At 51.1% G+C, this 14,250-nt stretch overlaps 7 protein-coding genes across 7 annotated transcripts; 3 read left to right on the top strand and 4 right to left on the bottom strand.

Annotated features, from left to right (window-relative positions):
• Positions 1-1,221: 1,221 nt before the first annotated feature.
• Positions 1,222-2,127, top strand: MRS44_011589 (uncharacterized protein; the record flags this gene model as incomplete). The annotated part of the gene is made up of 1 exon (XM_046275697.2): positions 1,222-2,127. The coding sequence occupies one exon, from the start codon at positions 1,222-1,224 to the stop codon at positions 2,125-2,127; it is 906 nt and encodes a 301-aa protein (XP_046134696.1).
• Positions 2,128-2,230: 103 nt separating this feature from the next.
• Positions 2,231-3,304, bottom strand: MRS44_011590 (uncharacterized protein; the record flags this gene model as incomplete). Its single annotated transcript, XM_046270783.2, has 1 exon — positions 2,231-3,304. One exon carries the CDS (start codon positions 3,302-3,304, stop codon positions 2,231-2,233), a length of 1,074 nt encoding a protein of 357 aa, XP_046134695.2.
• Positions 3,305-4,132: 828 nt separating this feature from the next.
• MRS44_011591 (uncharacterized protein) lies at positions 4,133-5,791 on the bottom strand (the record flags this gene model as incomplete). The annotated part of the gene is made up of 2 exons (XM_065619785.1): positions 4,133-5,397; positions 5,563-5,791. 2 exons carry the CDS (start codon positions 5,789-5,791, stop codon positions 4,133-4,135), a joined length of 1,494 nt encoding a protein of 497 aa, XP_065475857.1.
• Positions 5,792-6,647: 856 nt separating this feature from the next.
• MRS44_011592 (uncharacterized protein) lies at positions 6,648-7,989 on the top strand (the record flags this gene model as incomplete). Its single annotated transcript, XM_046272628.2, has 2 exons — positions 6,648-7,437; positions 7,502-7,989. 2 exons carry the CDS (start codon positions 6,648-6,650, stop codon positions 7,987-7,989), a joined length of 1,278 nt encoding a protein of 425 aa, XP_046134693.2.
• A 250-nt stretch (positions 7,990-8,239) lies between these two features.
• On the bottom strand, positions 8,240-9,820 carry MRS44_011593 (uncharacterized protein; the record flags this gene model as incomplete). Its single annotated transcript, XM_046283960.1, has 1 exon — positions 8,240-9,820. The coding sequence occupies one exon, from the start codon at positions 9,818-9,820 to the stop codon at positions 8,240-8,242; it is 1,581 nt and encodes a 526-aa protein (XP_046134692.1).
• A 1,041-nt stretch (positions 9,821-10,861) lies between these two features.
• On the top strand, positions 10,862-12,751 carry MRS44_011594 (uncharacterized protein; the record flags this gene model as incomplete). The annotated part of the gene is made up of 1 exon (XM_046268972.2): positions 10,862-12,751. The coding sequence occupies one exon, from the start codon at positions 10,862-10,864 to the stop codon at positions 12,749-12,751; it is 1,890 nt and encodes a 629-aa protein (XP_046134691.1).
• Positions 12,752-12,789: 38 nt separating this feature from the next.
• MRS44_011595 (uncharacterized protein) lies at positions 12,790-13,814 on the bottom strand (the record flags this gene model as incomplete). The annotated part of the gene is made up of 2 exons (XM_046283324.2): positions 12,790-13,300; positions 13,354-13,814. 2 exons carry the CDS (start codon positions 13,812-13,814, stop codon positions 12,790-12,792), a joined length of 972 nt encoding a protein of 323 aa, XP_046134690.1.
• Between the last annotated feature and the right edge of the window lie 436 nt (positions 13,815-14,250).

The following is a 14,250-nucleotide window of genomic DNA, read 5'->3' on the forward strand; positions in this document are numbered from 1 at the left end:
GGTGGAGCCTGTCAAGTTTATCTGACCAATGATAAACCGGCATTCCTCCTTCAACACTGGCCAGAAATAGCATCAAGGTCTTCTCAATTGATCCGAGACTTTGGCCCTGCAGACAAAAGGTGGGAGCAAATGCTCTGGGGCATACGGGGAAGTGGGGGTTGGAAAAGGGGCTCCTGATTGATAAGGAGGCGATGACGTCAATGGTCACAATGGCAGATTGACAGGGGACGGATTGACAGGGGACGAGTTGACTAGATATGGGTCCAGGCATGTGATGAAGCCAAGTGGGTAATAGGCCTTGATAGCGCAAGAGGGTATCACATGGTATGGAAATTACGGGCGAAAGGCTCGCGAAGCGAGTGAAATTTACTCTCACCAAGCGAGTTCGGAATGGGACAGACGTTGTTGTGTTGTTGCGGCTCGTGACAAGCTGGCAAGGCCTGGGCGACATTTGGGGTCCATATACCACGTGCGTCCCTTGCCCATCGCAATGCATCTTGTGCTTGCGCCGAGGCATGGGACAGGAAAGGTTCTTATTGTTTGGCGAGTATTTTGAGAGCGATGTCGAGCCCAGGCCTTGCCAGCTTGTCGCGCCGGCCGCTTCATTGTTTGATCGCGTCGGCGGCCCGGAATCGGAGGCAGAGCATTTGGATGGGATTTGGAGGGTCGAGGAGCATGGGCTGCGTTGCGGCATGGTAGGATGGTCAAGTGAGGGTCGTTGGATGGTTTGTCGGCAAGGACATAGGGTTTGTCGTGGGAGAGAATACAGGACGACGCGGGCGACACAACCGGCTGGAGGGAAAAGGTTAGCATTGACGCGACCTCATTTTTGGGAAGGGTTCGCAGTTGTGACGCATTATTGAGAGGCCGCAAATTTACACCTATAGAAACATTCCGCAGGAGCGGGATATGGCCCTAGGAATCCTTGATCGGGGCATTTCGTGCCGTGAGAGTCTGTGGAAGGTTAAAGCAAACGCGTTGCTTTCCAGCATGTCGCGATTTCGGATATACGTTATTCCGCAATACTCGTTCCAGCCGTTATCGCGTTATCTCGTGCATGTCGTAGTCTCTTATCTTATCGATTATTGGCTGCCAGCCACCTACGACACAAAATATCGCTTGCCCTTCCAAGGTTCCAGCGCCAATGCCCCCTTAAAAAGAGGTTCTTACTGTAATCAACGGATAATTATCCATATATACGTTTTCGAGGGTCTCCAGAAGATGGGTCTCGCTGGGTCAAAGCCACGAAATGTGCTTTCTCACCCACCAACAGCAGGTCACGACAAGGCTTACGCCCTCGTTACAGGAGCGACATCAGGCATCGGTCGGAGTTTGGCGGTTGAGTTATGTCGCCGTGGACTCAATGTCATTGTTCACGGACGTGATCCCGTACGATTAGATGCTCTCATTAAGGACCTTCGAGAGAAACACCCCTCCCGTGACATCAGGGGTCTTGTCCTTGATGCCGCAACAGCATTCACAGCATCTGGCGAGACTGGACAAGAGGCATGGAACGCTTTATTCTCCATCACCGACCTGAATCTCAAAGTCCTAGTCAACAATGTTGGAATTGGTCACAACCCGACCAAAGACTTCATCACTTTCACCGAACAGACTCCAGCGCAAATCACTCAGCTCATTCAAGTCAACATCTCATTCATGACGTTCCTCACATACGCGCTCTTGCCCACTCTTCAAAGAAATGCCACCCGAGACAGTCCAAGTTTCGTTATCAATTCTGGGTCTTTGGCAGAGCTGGGCCTTCCATGGGTGTCAGTATACAGCGGCACAAAAGGATACATTACTGCCTTCAGCAAAGCACTCGATACTGAGTTGAAAGGAGAGGGAAAACACGTGGAGGTTATCTCTGCTCTCATTGGTGACACGGATAGCGATGGGCACAAGGTTGGGACGAGCCTTTTCACGCCAAGCTCCGACAATATGGCAAGCATGATTCTCGACTCAGCAGCTGGAACTGGGGCAGTCGCCAGGGTGCCATACTGGGGGCATCTAATTCAGCTCTGGTTATGCAAACTGCAACCGTACCGGCTACTACAGAAGGGAATGATCTACAATGTAAGAGGGCTGAGAGAGAAGAATGGGCTGGTGGCAAAGAAACAAGCTTGACGAAATAATACGTTAAAATAGAGATCGTCCCTTGTTACCGAACCGCTTTCCTATGCGCAACATGATTATATACACCTTTCAAAGGATACAATATGCCCTTCGGCTATTCATCTCTACACGTGTCTAGGTTGCAGCCACGCGAATACCATAGCTGGTAGAATTCAGTGCCCGGGATGAAGACAGTATCAGACCCCATTTGGGTCAAAGAACACCGGTAGCCATATGTAATGTCGTAGAAGCGATACGCATGAGTGCACTCCGAGACTGTAGCACACACGTCGCCGCAGTTTTCCGTGGCCGAGACTGAGCGTAATCCCAAGAATTGTACCTGCGTCCCATCCAGTGTACCCGTGTCGCGGCAGGGAATATCGGTGATGCATGATGGCTGATGAGGGGGAGGTGGTTGAGACTCTGCGCAAGTCTTGCATTCTCGTGGATAGTAGATGGTTGGCTTTGTCTCGTCGACAACAAACGGGGGCGTCTCTCCGTACGTGTTACATTGGAAATCACCATCTTTTCGTTGGTAATAGATGTACCACGTGCAGTCGAGATCTGATGTGCACATTGCGGCGCATTCCTCAGCGGTGATGTCATCAACCAGACCAGAGAGGGCGAGGACGTGACCATCAAAGTAGCCCGGATAGCCGCAGCAACCGTTTGGCCCTTCTGTTCCTTGGGGTGCTGCGCTTGTTGTGGTCGTGGCAGCATCGGATGTTGTCGTCGACAGGATCGAAGTTGAGACAGTGGTGGAACCAGCTGTTAGGGAACTAGATTCACCGGATGTCGTAGAATCGGTACTGGACTCGCCAGATGTCGTGGTTGACACAACAGAAGTTGTGAGGCTAGTGGAATCCGTAGTCGAGTTACTGGATTCGGTGGATACTGTGGTGGAAAGGGCAGAAGTTGAGATGGTCTCGGTAGCCGAGGTACTAGATTCACCAGATGTCGTTGCATCGGTGGCTAGGGATGCCGTTGTAGATATGGTAGACGTTGAGACGGTCGTCGAACCAGTAGCCAATGTACTGAATTCACTGGATGCGGTGGTTGAAGAGCTCAACGCCGAGCTTGGCCGACACAAGCCCCCATACGCCCCCATGGGGGAGAACGCCGCAAGCAGTGTCACAACTGCAAATGCCTTCATGATTTGCTCGCTCAACGTCGGAGAGAACCCCGCCATAGCGACACGGGGATGGGTTGACTACTGCCCATATATACCCGCCAAGCAATTTAATAGTTGAAGATCCTGTCTATTTTGGACTTAAATGAGATAATCGGAAGACATGCCGTCGCCATTTCACTGGCTGGATCGGGCTGAGGTTTCCGAGAAGGAGGACTAAGTCTGCTTCGTTTGACGCTAAGGCTCAAACTATTGAGCGCCATGAGACAGGAACCCCTGACTAGAAAGCAGGCCAATGACCAAGTTTTGCCAAGCTATCTGGGATTATCGATTGCCGCGCGGCGTTCTGCTCAGTCTCGACCACTTCGCTCTGTCGATCCGTTATGATTAGTTGTCGAGTCCGCTAGAACTTAGTGCACCATAGATCTTGCATTTGCCTTCAATAAGTTGCGTCCATGCAGAGATAGCTCCTTGATGGGGAGGCATCTCATGGTCTCATTGATATAGGCAACAATGTCACTGATTCACTGTATTTGACCTCGATAATTGGGGACAAATTGAAGACCAAAGGTGTGTGAGGACGGGCTCAACAGCTTTGACAGTGATACAACTGCTTGAGCTGTGATTTCCCCTCTCCTAAATGCGCCCGCCAAGGTCCTCACGCTTGCTCATCTTGGTCAGTTTTGGCATTAACGAATAGGCATTCTTATTATTGGTCAATAGACTGGGAGATAGAGAGCCGGGCGCGAGAGCAAAGACAGAGAAGACGGAGGCAAGAATAACATCATCCGACATAGCGACACCCTAGTTTGGTCATATTTCTACTATTTGCCTAATCAAACACCTAAACATCTCATCATCTGACCTTTCTTCTCCTCACCTGCCCCTTTATGCAAGCCGGCGAAATCTTGGCTCGAAAATATTCAACCAAGGCCTATCCTTGTGCAACGCCGCTTCAGCCATGCGCTCAAGGAGATCTCTGATACCGTCATAGGGATAAAACTCAAGGTCCCATGGTGTCCAACTGATGAGCATGTACTCTAAGTCCCGAAAGCTTTCCATGCTTCCATAAGTCTCCTCCACCACACGGTCCAGTTCACGCCGCTGGGAATCGTTCCTTTTCTCATACTCCTTGAGGAAGTAGTCCTTGCGTTCTTGGACCATCTCTGGGGGTAACAGGAAGAGGTGACCATTTGATTCCTCGCTGTTTTGATCGCCCGAAAGACAGATGGCTCGGAAGCTCCCAACTTCAGGCCAGTCCAGTCTGTTGTCAGTCCAAGGGGATGGATCGTCGTCGCGTAGCAAGGGAATGCAATTCCCTTCAAGGAAGTCGATGTCCTGCCAACATACATCCTCGGCTTTGACCAAGTAATCGACCAGATTCTGGCCGTTCCACATAGATTCCAATCCATTGGTGGCACTGAGGAATTCCTTGTAGTCTTCAGGAAGAGTGACTCCAAGTCGCTTCTCCAGACCTTCAATCTCTGATGAAGAGCATGGCGGTCTCAAGAGGCCATTGGCATCTTCGGGCCGAGACCGGGGCTTCTCTGGAGGACGGTACGCTGCAAGTACGTCGTACGGGCAGTTGTGGAACGTGTTTGCACTGACGGCGTGAGCCAGCTTCTCAATGCTCTCGCCCTTGTATCGACGCTTTGGTCCATGCTCCAAACGATGCTCGGCCATTTGCAGGGTCCGGGTCACCGCCGGCCTGAGTTTGGCCGGATGAATCTGGAGAAGATCGAGAATAGGTCGGCTAGGTGTTGCCAAGAGCTTCTTCCAAGCTATGCGTGAGCAGGCCAGTTGTTCAACTTGTTCCTCGTACTGAAATCCCCCACAGATCCTCTCGAATGTAGTCTGGACCTCTTCTTCCTTCTCCAGCCGCAGGTAGATGTCGAGGGCAATCATGAGTCCGGCCGTACGGTACACCTGGACGTAGGGATAGGGATAGATGCTTTGGCGCCACCACATGGCTAGTTTTGAGTAACGGACGGTCATAGGTCCGTTGGGGTTCGCGGCGAAAGAAAACTCCCCATTCTTCCACATGATTTCTGCCTGGGCAACTTGTCCAGCCAGAGTGCCATTGTAGTCGGGCAGTATAGTTGCAATCCCCTGATACGCCATGTCTAGTGCCTTCTTGGCCGTCTCTTCTGAGACTTGCCATTCTTCATTGAACCTCTCAAGCCATGGGGTTCGTCCCTCAGCCTCGAGCTATTGGAGCTTCTTCTCGGTACGTTCCTCGTCGGGTATTCATGGAGGCCATGAAGAGGTCGCTTCCCACGCAAAGTACATGCAGGGTTTGAGGAACGGATATGAGTGACCCAGGACATCAAAGGGATCGATGCCTCCATTCTTCAGAGTTTCGAGGAGCTTGGTAGCGCCTTCGACCTCGCCAAGAACTGCAAAGCCTAAAGCGGTTTCAATAATGCCAGTGGCAGCCTGCTGGAAGAACCGATAGTCGGCAATGGTGGGTTCATCGTCGACATGGCGAACGATGAATTCGAACGGGAATTGCTCCGGTTTTGGCCCATCGATATACTCTGTCGCCATGATGTAGAAAGTGCGCTGAAAAAAGTTGATCGAGTCTTGGATAGGGATTCTCGCCAAGATAACGTCTAAATTGGGTCGTGCTGGCGCGTTCAAGGATCCGAGATGTTAGACACTGACGTCACGCGTAAGCAGGGCTTATTGAGTCATGACGCACGACTGCATTATAAGCCCGGTTTAGTATTGGCGCACTAGAGGAGATATGGCTTTGGAGTGGCTGTCTGACGAATTATTGTTTCATGGACAATGTTGATGCACCAAAATCCTACGTTAGACCACACGTGGAGAAGATTGGAAGAGGAAGCTATTTTGGTCAAAGTTAGAATTCACGAACCAACGTAGATTCCCGACTATAATGAATAAAAACCTCCCGAAAGCTTCCTATTTATCTATTAGCAGCAAAGAGAGCCTAATTATGAATACTTGAGTACCTCTTAGGTTGCCGAGGATATCGGAGTGTTCGAGCGTATCTTCCCCAAGCCTCGAACTTGGGTAGGACGGTCTTTGTTGGGGACAGGATACCTTTAGCTGAAATAAATTCAAAGACACAGAATATTTTTGAAGGAAGCCTCCTGCGATGCCGCCATATGAGCAAGTCTTTAGTTAGAAGTAAACAGGGCTCGCTCGGCAAACTTGAACACAATGAGGGCGCACACGTGACCTTGCCTTGACTGCCCCCACACTATCCCCATGTCGTCTGTTGGTCTGACTCCTCGCGACCACGGAGACAGCACGTCACTTGGACTCATTCGACCCGTTCACACGCCGCTAGAAGATGAAGCGGCTAACCGACAAGCTCGAAAGTCGTGTCAATATATCTCATGAGCCAAGAGACACAGGGGAACGGGCAACTCTGAACATGACCCCAGCAGTCACAGATGCGGAACCAGAGACAACTCATAGACCAAGAGAAGCAGAGCAGGCTGAGAACTGTAGGCTTGAATGCCTTCCCCCAGAGGTGCGACGTTACATCCTTTCGATACTGGATCTTTCACACCTCAGCGCACTGGTCCACGCCTCACCGACCTTTCACCAGCAATACCTTGTTGACCGGAGGTATCTCCTTTGCAAAAGCCTTGAGGCGACCATTGGTTGTCTGACCGTCGAGGCTTATGCTGTTCATCGTTTATCCACTCCACGGAATACCTCGGACTTCTTGGAGTGGTATTCAGAGAAATGCTCGCAGCGTGCGGTGGCAATTACCAATGACCTCACTGAAGGTGTAGCGTCCACCATAGCTGGCTTTTACTTACGTTCAGTTAAGCCCGTTGTGAAAGACTGCGCTCGACGGATGCTGGATAATCTGGCCAAAAGTGCGGGCAACAATCATGCCGACCAGCAAAAGATTCGACCTTCTCGAACAGAGATGATGCGACTGACGCGAGCTGCATACCGCTTCCAATTACTCTGTCAACTCACCAGTCCCGAGAGGACTTTGAGATTGTCTACAGAAGAAAACCTGCTGGCCCTCCTCAATATCATCGAGCCATGGGAGATTGAGGAGCTTTTCGCTTTCTACCAGCTTGCCCTCGACGTTTACGACAAAGTCTTCACCGACATTTACTGGGACCTGCATCCCGACAACCCCAAGTTCGACGACCAAGGTCGGCCTCCAACACCGGACGGCGCTTTCGATCTGGACAATGGCTGTAAGTTGCGCGTAAATCGCACTTTAATGGCCCTAATGCTGCATCGGTATTGACATTACAATAGTTGTGCGTGATAATTTTCTAGAAGGGACAACCATACGCGGCCTCACATTGCTGCACACGGTTCTCTTTCAAATCAAAGAGCATGAGCATCTCGTATCGACTATGCAAAAGCAAATCCAAAGCTCATATATCCCGATTAATAGCATGGTTGGAATATTTGGCGAAACGCAGCAGATAATACGGCGGCAGGAACAACCATCTGAGAGGGATCAAATGGAAGCCGATAGAGTCCCGTTGGTGTTTGTTCGAGACGAGCTGGATAGGCCACCGCGAGCTTGGACTATGATTTGGGGGAATACATATAGTAATGCCTACGGTTCGCATATCCCGGATGAAATGCGAGGCTGGGGTTATGTGTTCTGGGATGAGGCGACGCTGGAAAGGACTGGAGGTGCTGAGTTGCTGAGACATCAGTGGGAGGAGTGTTGGGGGGATTATGATCCTCGAGAGGATTTTGTGAGATTCGAAGAGGGTAGTCTTGAGGAATAGCTCGAGGGATGACAACAAGTGGGATATAGGTACTATGTCTCGGCGGTTGCCTTCTGGAGAGCGATTGAAGACAGATATCGGTAAAGGTCACATTGTTGCAGGCACATCTTTCTTTGGCTGACGTTCGATGACATACGTGGCGTTATTGAAATGTATATACGTGCTTTGTAAGAGCATCTCTAATCAACAATGCTTGGCTGAACCTTATAGGCCCAACCAGCTCCAACTCTGCACACTCGTAGACGAACACTTACTCACATCGCCAGCTCTTGGGAGACGTCGAATCACCTCCAATATACACATTGCGTCGTGGCCATCGACAGTGTCTTCTCGAGGCAACCTTCTCCTTGCTCCCCGTCAACGCATACTGCGTACCCAAAACGGACTCTGGAGCCTTGCCCTTCTCGACCCAATTCACAATGGCTGCCAGTACGTTGCTCTCTGGCTCGTACTTGTCGAGGGTATCCAGATTGTTCCCAATCTTGTTGGCGCCAGTTCCTCCTCGGCAGTGAGCCATGCCGGAGATGCGGAAATAGCGGTAAAACTCATCCAGTTCCTTGGATGATAGTTCCATCGTTCGACTAACGTGGTCGTAGTACCGAGCCGAGTTGTCGCTGCTGATGAGAGGATCTTGAAGGCCGTGGAAGTGAATGATCTTGGCGCCTCGGTCGCGGACTCGACTCAGGTCACCGTTCCAAGTCTTGACACCGTAGTCGTCCCTTCCAGACAGTTGAACCCAGTCGTTGACGTTGAAAGTCCAAGGATCCCACGAGGGATTCTCGAGAACAACATAGCGCATCCAGTCAAGAAGATAACCGAAAGGCTGGTTAGACACCAATCGGTCGGTGACGTTACTGCCAGGCTGCAGCCGTGGGTAAACGAGCTCTCCCTCTGGACCGTAGGCAGGTGAGAGAACATCTCTGACAGCAGCAGCTTGCGCGCCCGTCAGACAGGTCTTTCCTTTGCGTTTTCCACAGATGAGGGCCTCGGGTCGGTATTGGCAGAGATCAGGGTCCTCGATGACACCATCCTTGACGCCGTCCAGCTCATCACACTGCTCAAGAATGTCATCGTACACAGCGTTCCACTCAGCGGCGCTAAGGTAACTCGGAGATCCTGGCTTCCCAAGGACCTTTGGAAGGTAACCAGTCCAGAAGAACAGAGCCGTCATGTCAAAAGCAGGCGCGCCTGCAACGATGCCGTCGAAGTCTTCGGGGAACTCTTGAGCCTCCTTGAAGCCTTGCCTTCCGCCTGTCGAGCAGCCGAGGTAGTAGGACTTCTTGTGTCGAGTGCCGTAAAAGGTCTGAACGATCTTCTTGCCGAGGACTGCCTCTAGGTGAATGGCACGATATGCGTAATCTTCGACAACGCCTGGATGCTTGTAGAAGGGCTTTCCTTGATTTCCGTCATGGCCGTTGTTTGTGCCAATAGTCGCAAAACCATGGGAAGAACCGTAGTTGAGGTCATCATACTTGAAGCAACCTCCCAATCCTCCGTTACCAACGCCCAGGAAGCGACCACTCCAGTCCAAAGGAAGCCAAGCCTCAAAACGAACACTGCTATCTGAGCTGGTAGCAACGTCGAATGAGAGGCGGCAGATGTCAGACTTGACAACTTGAGATGTGAGAGTGCAAGTCGGGTCGTAGTTGGGAAAAGTCAAATTTGTGCCGGCTTTGACAAGCTCAGAGAGATGAATTGTTGCATTGGGGAGCTGCACTCTCTCTTTCAAACCAGCGCAGCCATTGGCGTAGGAGGAACTTTGGCTTGGGGAGGCCCCAACCCTTGGCAGGGCAAGCAAGAGGAGTGAAGCGAGGGCTGGTGTCCAAGCCATGGCCAAGGTGATGACTTGCAGTCGATAGAGTTTGAGAGGGAGATGCAGATAGGCGAGAGATCATCAGGGGGAATGGTTCCCAACGCTGAAACTTATAGTCAGATAAAAGTATAGTAGCCTAATAAACTCAGTCGAAGTGACCTCGGTCTCCCCGTAGTCAAGTTGCCATCTTTTGATCAAGCCCCGCAAAGATCTACAAGTTTATCCCCGCGGGATCCACGGTGTCTGGGGTAAATAGACCGGCAGATGGTGTCGGCACAGGTCACGACTAGGGGAAAAGGCCATTAGTGGGGTGAGGTTGTATTTCCTTCGACGGATATCTCATGGGTATTTTCATATCCGCCTTTTTAGTCCAGGGCTTTTCTCCGCCCCCCGCATTCGCTAATTTAGTGCCAAGGGGTCGGATATCGTATTCGGCAGTAATTGCTGGACCTGTCATGAACGAGTGATGGAGTTGGTTACGGACCCTGCAGATGTTTTGGGAATGTCTATTTCTGTCGGAACTATGTCGCCGATATTGAGTTGAGTGTCTTTTCTAACCCACGCTGGCTATGCGGGCATCGGCGCAAGAAGAGAGTGTTTCACATACTATTCCCACGAACCTTATTCTATGGATCAGGTGTTTATGGATGCAACAAGGATGTCTTTTCTAGAGAATAGTTGAGTCGAAGAGTCCTGTTGCCAAGGCGGGATCGACCTTCATCTCACTACAGCGTGTAACAACTCTTGTCAACTCACATTGTCTTTTTTCTCACATGCCTATCAAGTGAAGGATGTTTAGGTATCGCCAAGATGCTATTGTCAGTGTTGAGGTGTGAAACGCATTGGGGCGAGGCAGCAGACAGACGATAATTTCTACATCACCACTCAGCTGACAGTCTTGCTCTTCTATGTGGGCCGGAGCGCGCCATATTCTGCACACTACCCGATTGAGGCGCAGGACTTCGGATCAACTATTGCCCTTGGATGACTCTTCCCTCTTTCAGCTTACGCTGCCTGAATACCTTCAAACCACGTCGACCGCTCACCTCCCTCATCACAATGACCCAGTTTCAATATCGGGGCCTGAGCGAAGGAGACCAGCCTATCCGGCTGGTTACCATCCTCCCAGGCTCTGAAAGTCAGCCCATCTCTCTTCAACTTCATCACACAACAATGACACAAGAGCCATCGCCCACATATGAAGCCTTATCCTATGTATGGGGCTCGCCAGATGGTGGAGTTGCAGTTTCAGTTGCCTACAGCGACGACCCTCGCCAGTCAACCTTGATGGTCGGACGAAATCTTTGTTTTGCGCTACAGCATCTCCGGCGAGCCGACGAGCCTCGCACAATGTGGATCGACGCCGTCTGCATCAACCAAGAAGACATTGCCGAAAGAAGCAGCCAAGTTCGAAACATGGGCAATGTGTACAGATTGGCGAGTCGCGTGGTTGTTTGGCTCGGCGAGGCCAACAAAGACAGCGACTTCGTCATGAGTTTGCTGCGAGACGTGGGAGCTCGAATGCAACAGGAGCCTAATAGCTGGGTTCAATACTTGGAGTCCGAGGCATACCAATCTCGGGCGATGCATGCCCTACACTTCCTCCTTTTACGTCCCTGGTTCAAGAGAGTCTGGATTCGACAAGAAATTGGACTGGCAAACAACGACTCTGTGGTCATGTGTGGCGATATGGTGATGCCTTGGCAACATTTCCGCGAAGCCTTGAGACAGCTACGTACACAGCCTTATGTGGAGCACCTGGGGGAGATGGCAGTGGTGCTAGAAGAAACACGTCGCACCATACTTCCAATGTCAACAAAGATTAGTCCTCGGCTGTTCTCCCGGCTCTACCAGGTGAGACCATCACAATGCCTCGACCCCAAGGATAGGATCTACGCAAACCTCAACCTGACTGAATCGATATATCGTGACAAGATCAAGGTCGACTACAACATGTCAACTTTGGACCTCTATCGGCAGGTTGTCCTTGTCGATCTCGAGATGGGAGACCTGTCGATACTTGGTCACTGTGACATTTCAACTCGTCCTACAGACTGGCCATCTTGGGTTCCAGACTGGTCAAACCTGTTTTGCACGAGGATCTTGGCCAAGGCAAAGAGTAGTTCTATTCTACTTCCAGACGGCGAATGTGTCGGAAACAACATTCTACAGGCGGCAGGCCTCATCATCTCCCGCATCGAGTCGCTCGACAAGACTCGGTTCTACCGTGACCGCTCCAACTTCAACACCGAGCTGCAGCGGCTCGCCAAGACAAGGATTACCGGCTCCTATGTCAACGGCCAGAGTCTCTTGGAGGTGTTTTGCGATACCATTTGCTGTGGTGACTTCAACACACCTGAGCTCGACAGCGACTTTCCGGTCCTTGAGATAACAATGTCATATGTCGAAAGTCTTGCTGAGAATGCCGAGAATCAGTCTAGCAAGCCCCCTACGGCCTTGGAATACCATATTCCCCGACATTGCCACGGCCGATCAATCTTTTGGACCGACCATGGGCACCTGGGCCTTTGCCCTGCGGGGAGTCAGCCCGGGGACGTCATCGCCGTTTTGCTAGGTTGTGATGCGCCGCTGGCTCTGCGCCCGAATGAATCTGGGGCATATGAAGTTGTAGGACAGTGCTATGTTTCTGGTTTCATGGATGGTGAGGCCATCCTGGGTGAGCTTCCACACCGCTCGATGAAGGATTCCAGAGTCGCTGCCTTTCGAAGCAGAATGGAGGGTCTCCAAGGTGTTTGCCAGGAAGAAGAAATGCCTAACAATCTGGACAACGAACACGGTACAGCTGCGGACTGTAAGGAGCACGTGGGCAGTGGCAATAGAGGCAGCGATTGGGACAGGAGTGATGATGATGATTCATGGCTCAGAAGCGTCACGCCAGAAATGCTCCGCAAGGCTGGTATTGACGTCAAGGTGTTCAAATTGATATAGGTCGTCAACATGAAAGGAAAGCTTCATTCTCTCTGTTCTTAGTACTTGGGGATGCTCACACCATACGTACTTCTATCCTCGAATCTTCTCGAAATACTAAACGGCGCGTCCTGCCACAAGGTCTTATCATCTTGCGGCCATGGTAGAAAGATGTTGAAATCCTTTAGATGCTTCATTTGCTTCAACGGCGCCAAAGTATCCTTCTCCAATGTCTTGAATTCTGCTCTCCGGTCTCCAGAAGTCCAAACCACAATCTTCAATGTCTTCAAGTTCGATAGCTGTGCCATCTTTGCGCAAAACTCGTTCCAGACTTGATCGCTGTCAGGCGAGCAGATGACAATAGAGAAGTCCCAGGCTTGCGGGTGACTGTCATAGTACTGGGTGTAGCCGCGGATAAAGTGCCAACCGACCTCGAGATGCTGTATGGCCGCGATGTGTTGTGGGGGCAGCAAGGTGTCTATCGAGGTGAGGGGTACCTTGATGTCATTGGAGCCAAAGCCAATGCAGAATGTGTTGTTTGAGTAGAGGCAAGAGATGGACTCGAGGTAGCTTGTGGTTATTAGAATACTGTTCACCGACTGGACAGGACTGTCATTTCTTACGCTGCTCTGCAAATCATTGGAACGTTCAATAGCCCTCGTTTCGGCCACCACTTAAACTCGTTCATCTTCTCTGCCTGTATGAGACGCTCATTCTTGGAGGTGAGGTATAGCTTTTGGCTACCCATGGCGTAACTCCATATCTGGGCGCGAACCTCTGGCGGCAGACGAAATAGCGGTGACTGAGGTTGATCCGCTGGCGTGGCAGAGAACTTGTCTTCCAAGGATATCTCATAGAGGGGCTTTCCGCTTTCAGGATCGTACAGAGGCCACCAAGGCTCCGGCTCTACAGGTTCGTGTTTTGCAGGGAACAGTTGAGCGTGCATCTCCTCAATCTCACGCGGTGTAAGAGGCTTTTGCGGGATCTTGGGTCCGTCATATTCGTAGGGTTTGGGGGTGGTTGAGTCTGTAGAGGTAGCGGCGGCAGCGTCTTTCTTGCCCAACAAACGACTTAAGAGACCCATGGTGAGGGAAGATAGGGCAGTGATGGCGCGCTTTGAACTTGGCTGAGATGTGTTACCGTGACGAGTGATTTTAGGCAGTGGAGGTCATAAGCTAGAGTGACCAGTCACGTGGGAAGACTGTGCATGAAGCTATTCGATGAAACGCCCTCTAATTTGCTGGAGCTGACGGAGGCTGATAAGGATCAAAGCGCGAGCTAAGAAGCTACAATGTTCTGCCTTGTGGCACAGCAAACAAGACAAGGCTGAAACCGCCTAAAACTATTAAGGATAGGGTAAGGTTCGGAATCGCCTGCCTACAAGCATCCTGAGCCCTACCCCAGAAGGCCAATGTGCGGAAATGCTTGCCTGTTCCGCAAGTCAGCCTACTTTGGTCATAAAATCGTAGTGATCTGAGGTTGAGCCCATCTCCATTTATTTGTTGGATTAATGAATCTAT

Source organism: Fusarium solani, assembly GCF_023522795.1.
Source record: "Fusarium solani strain SB1 chromosome Unknown bctg00000007, whole genome shotgun sequence".
NCBI lineage: Eukaryota > Fungi > Ascomycota > Sordariomycetes > Hypocreales > Nectriaceae > Fusarium > Fusarium solani.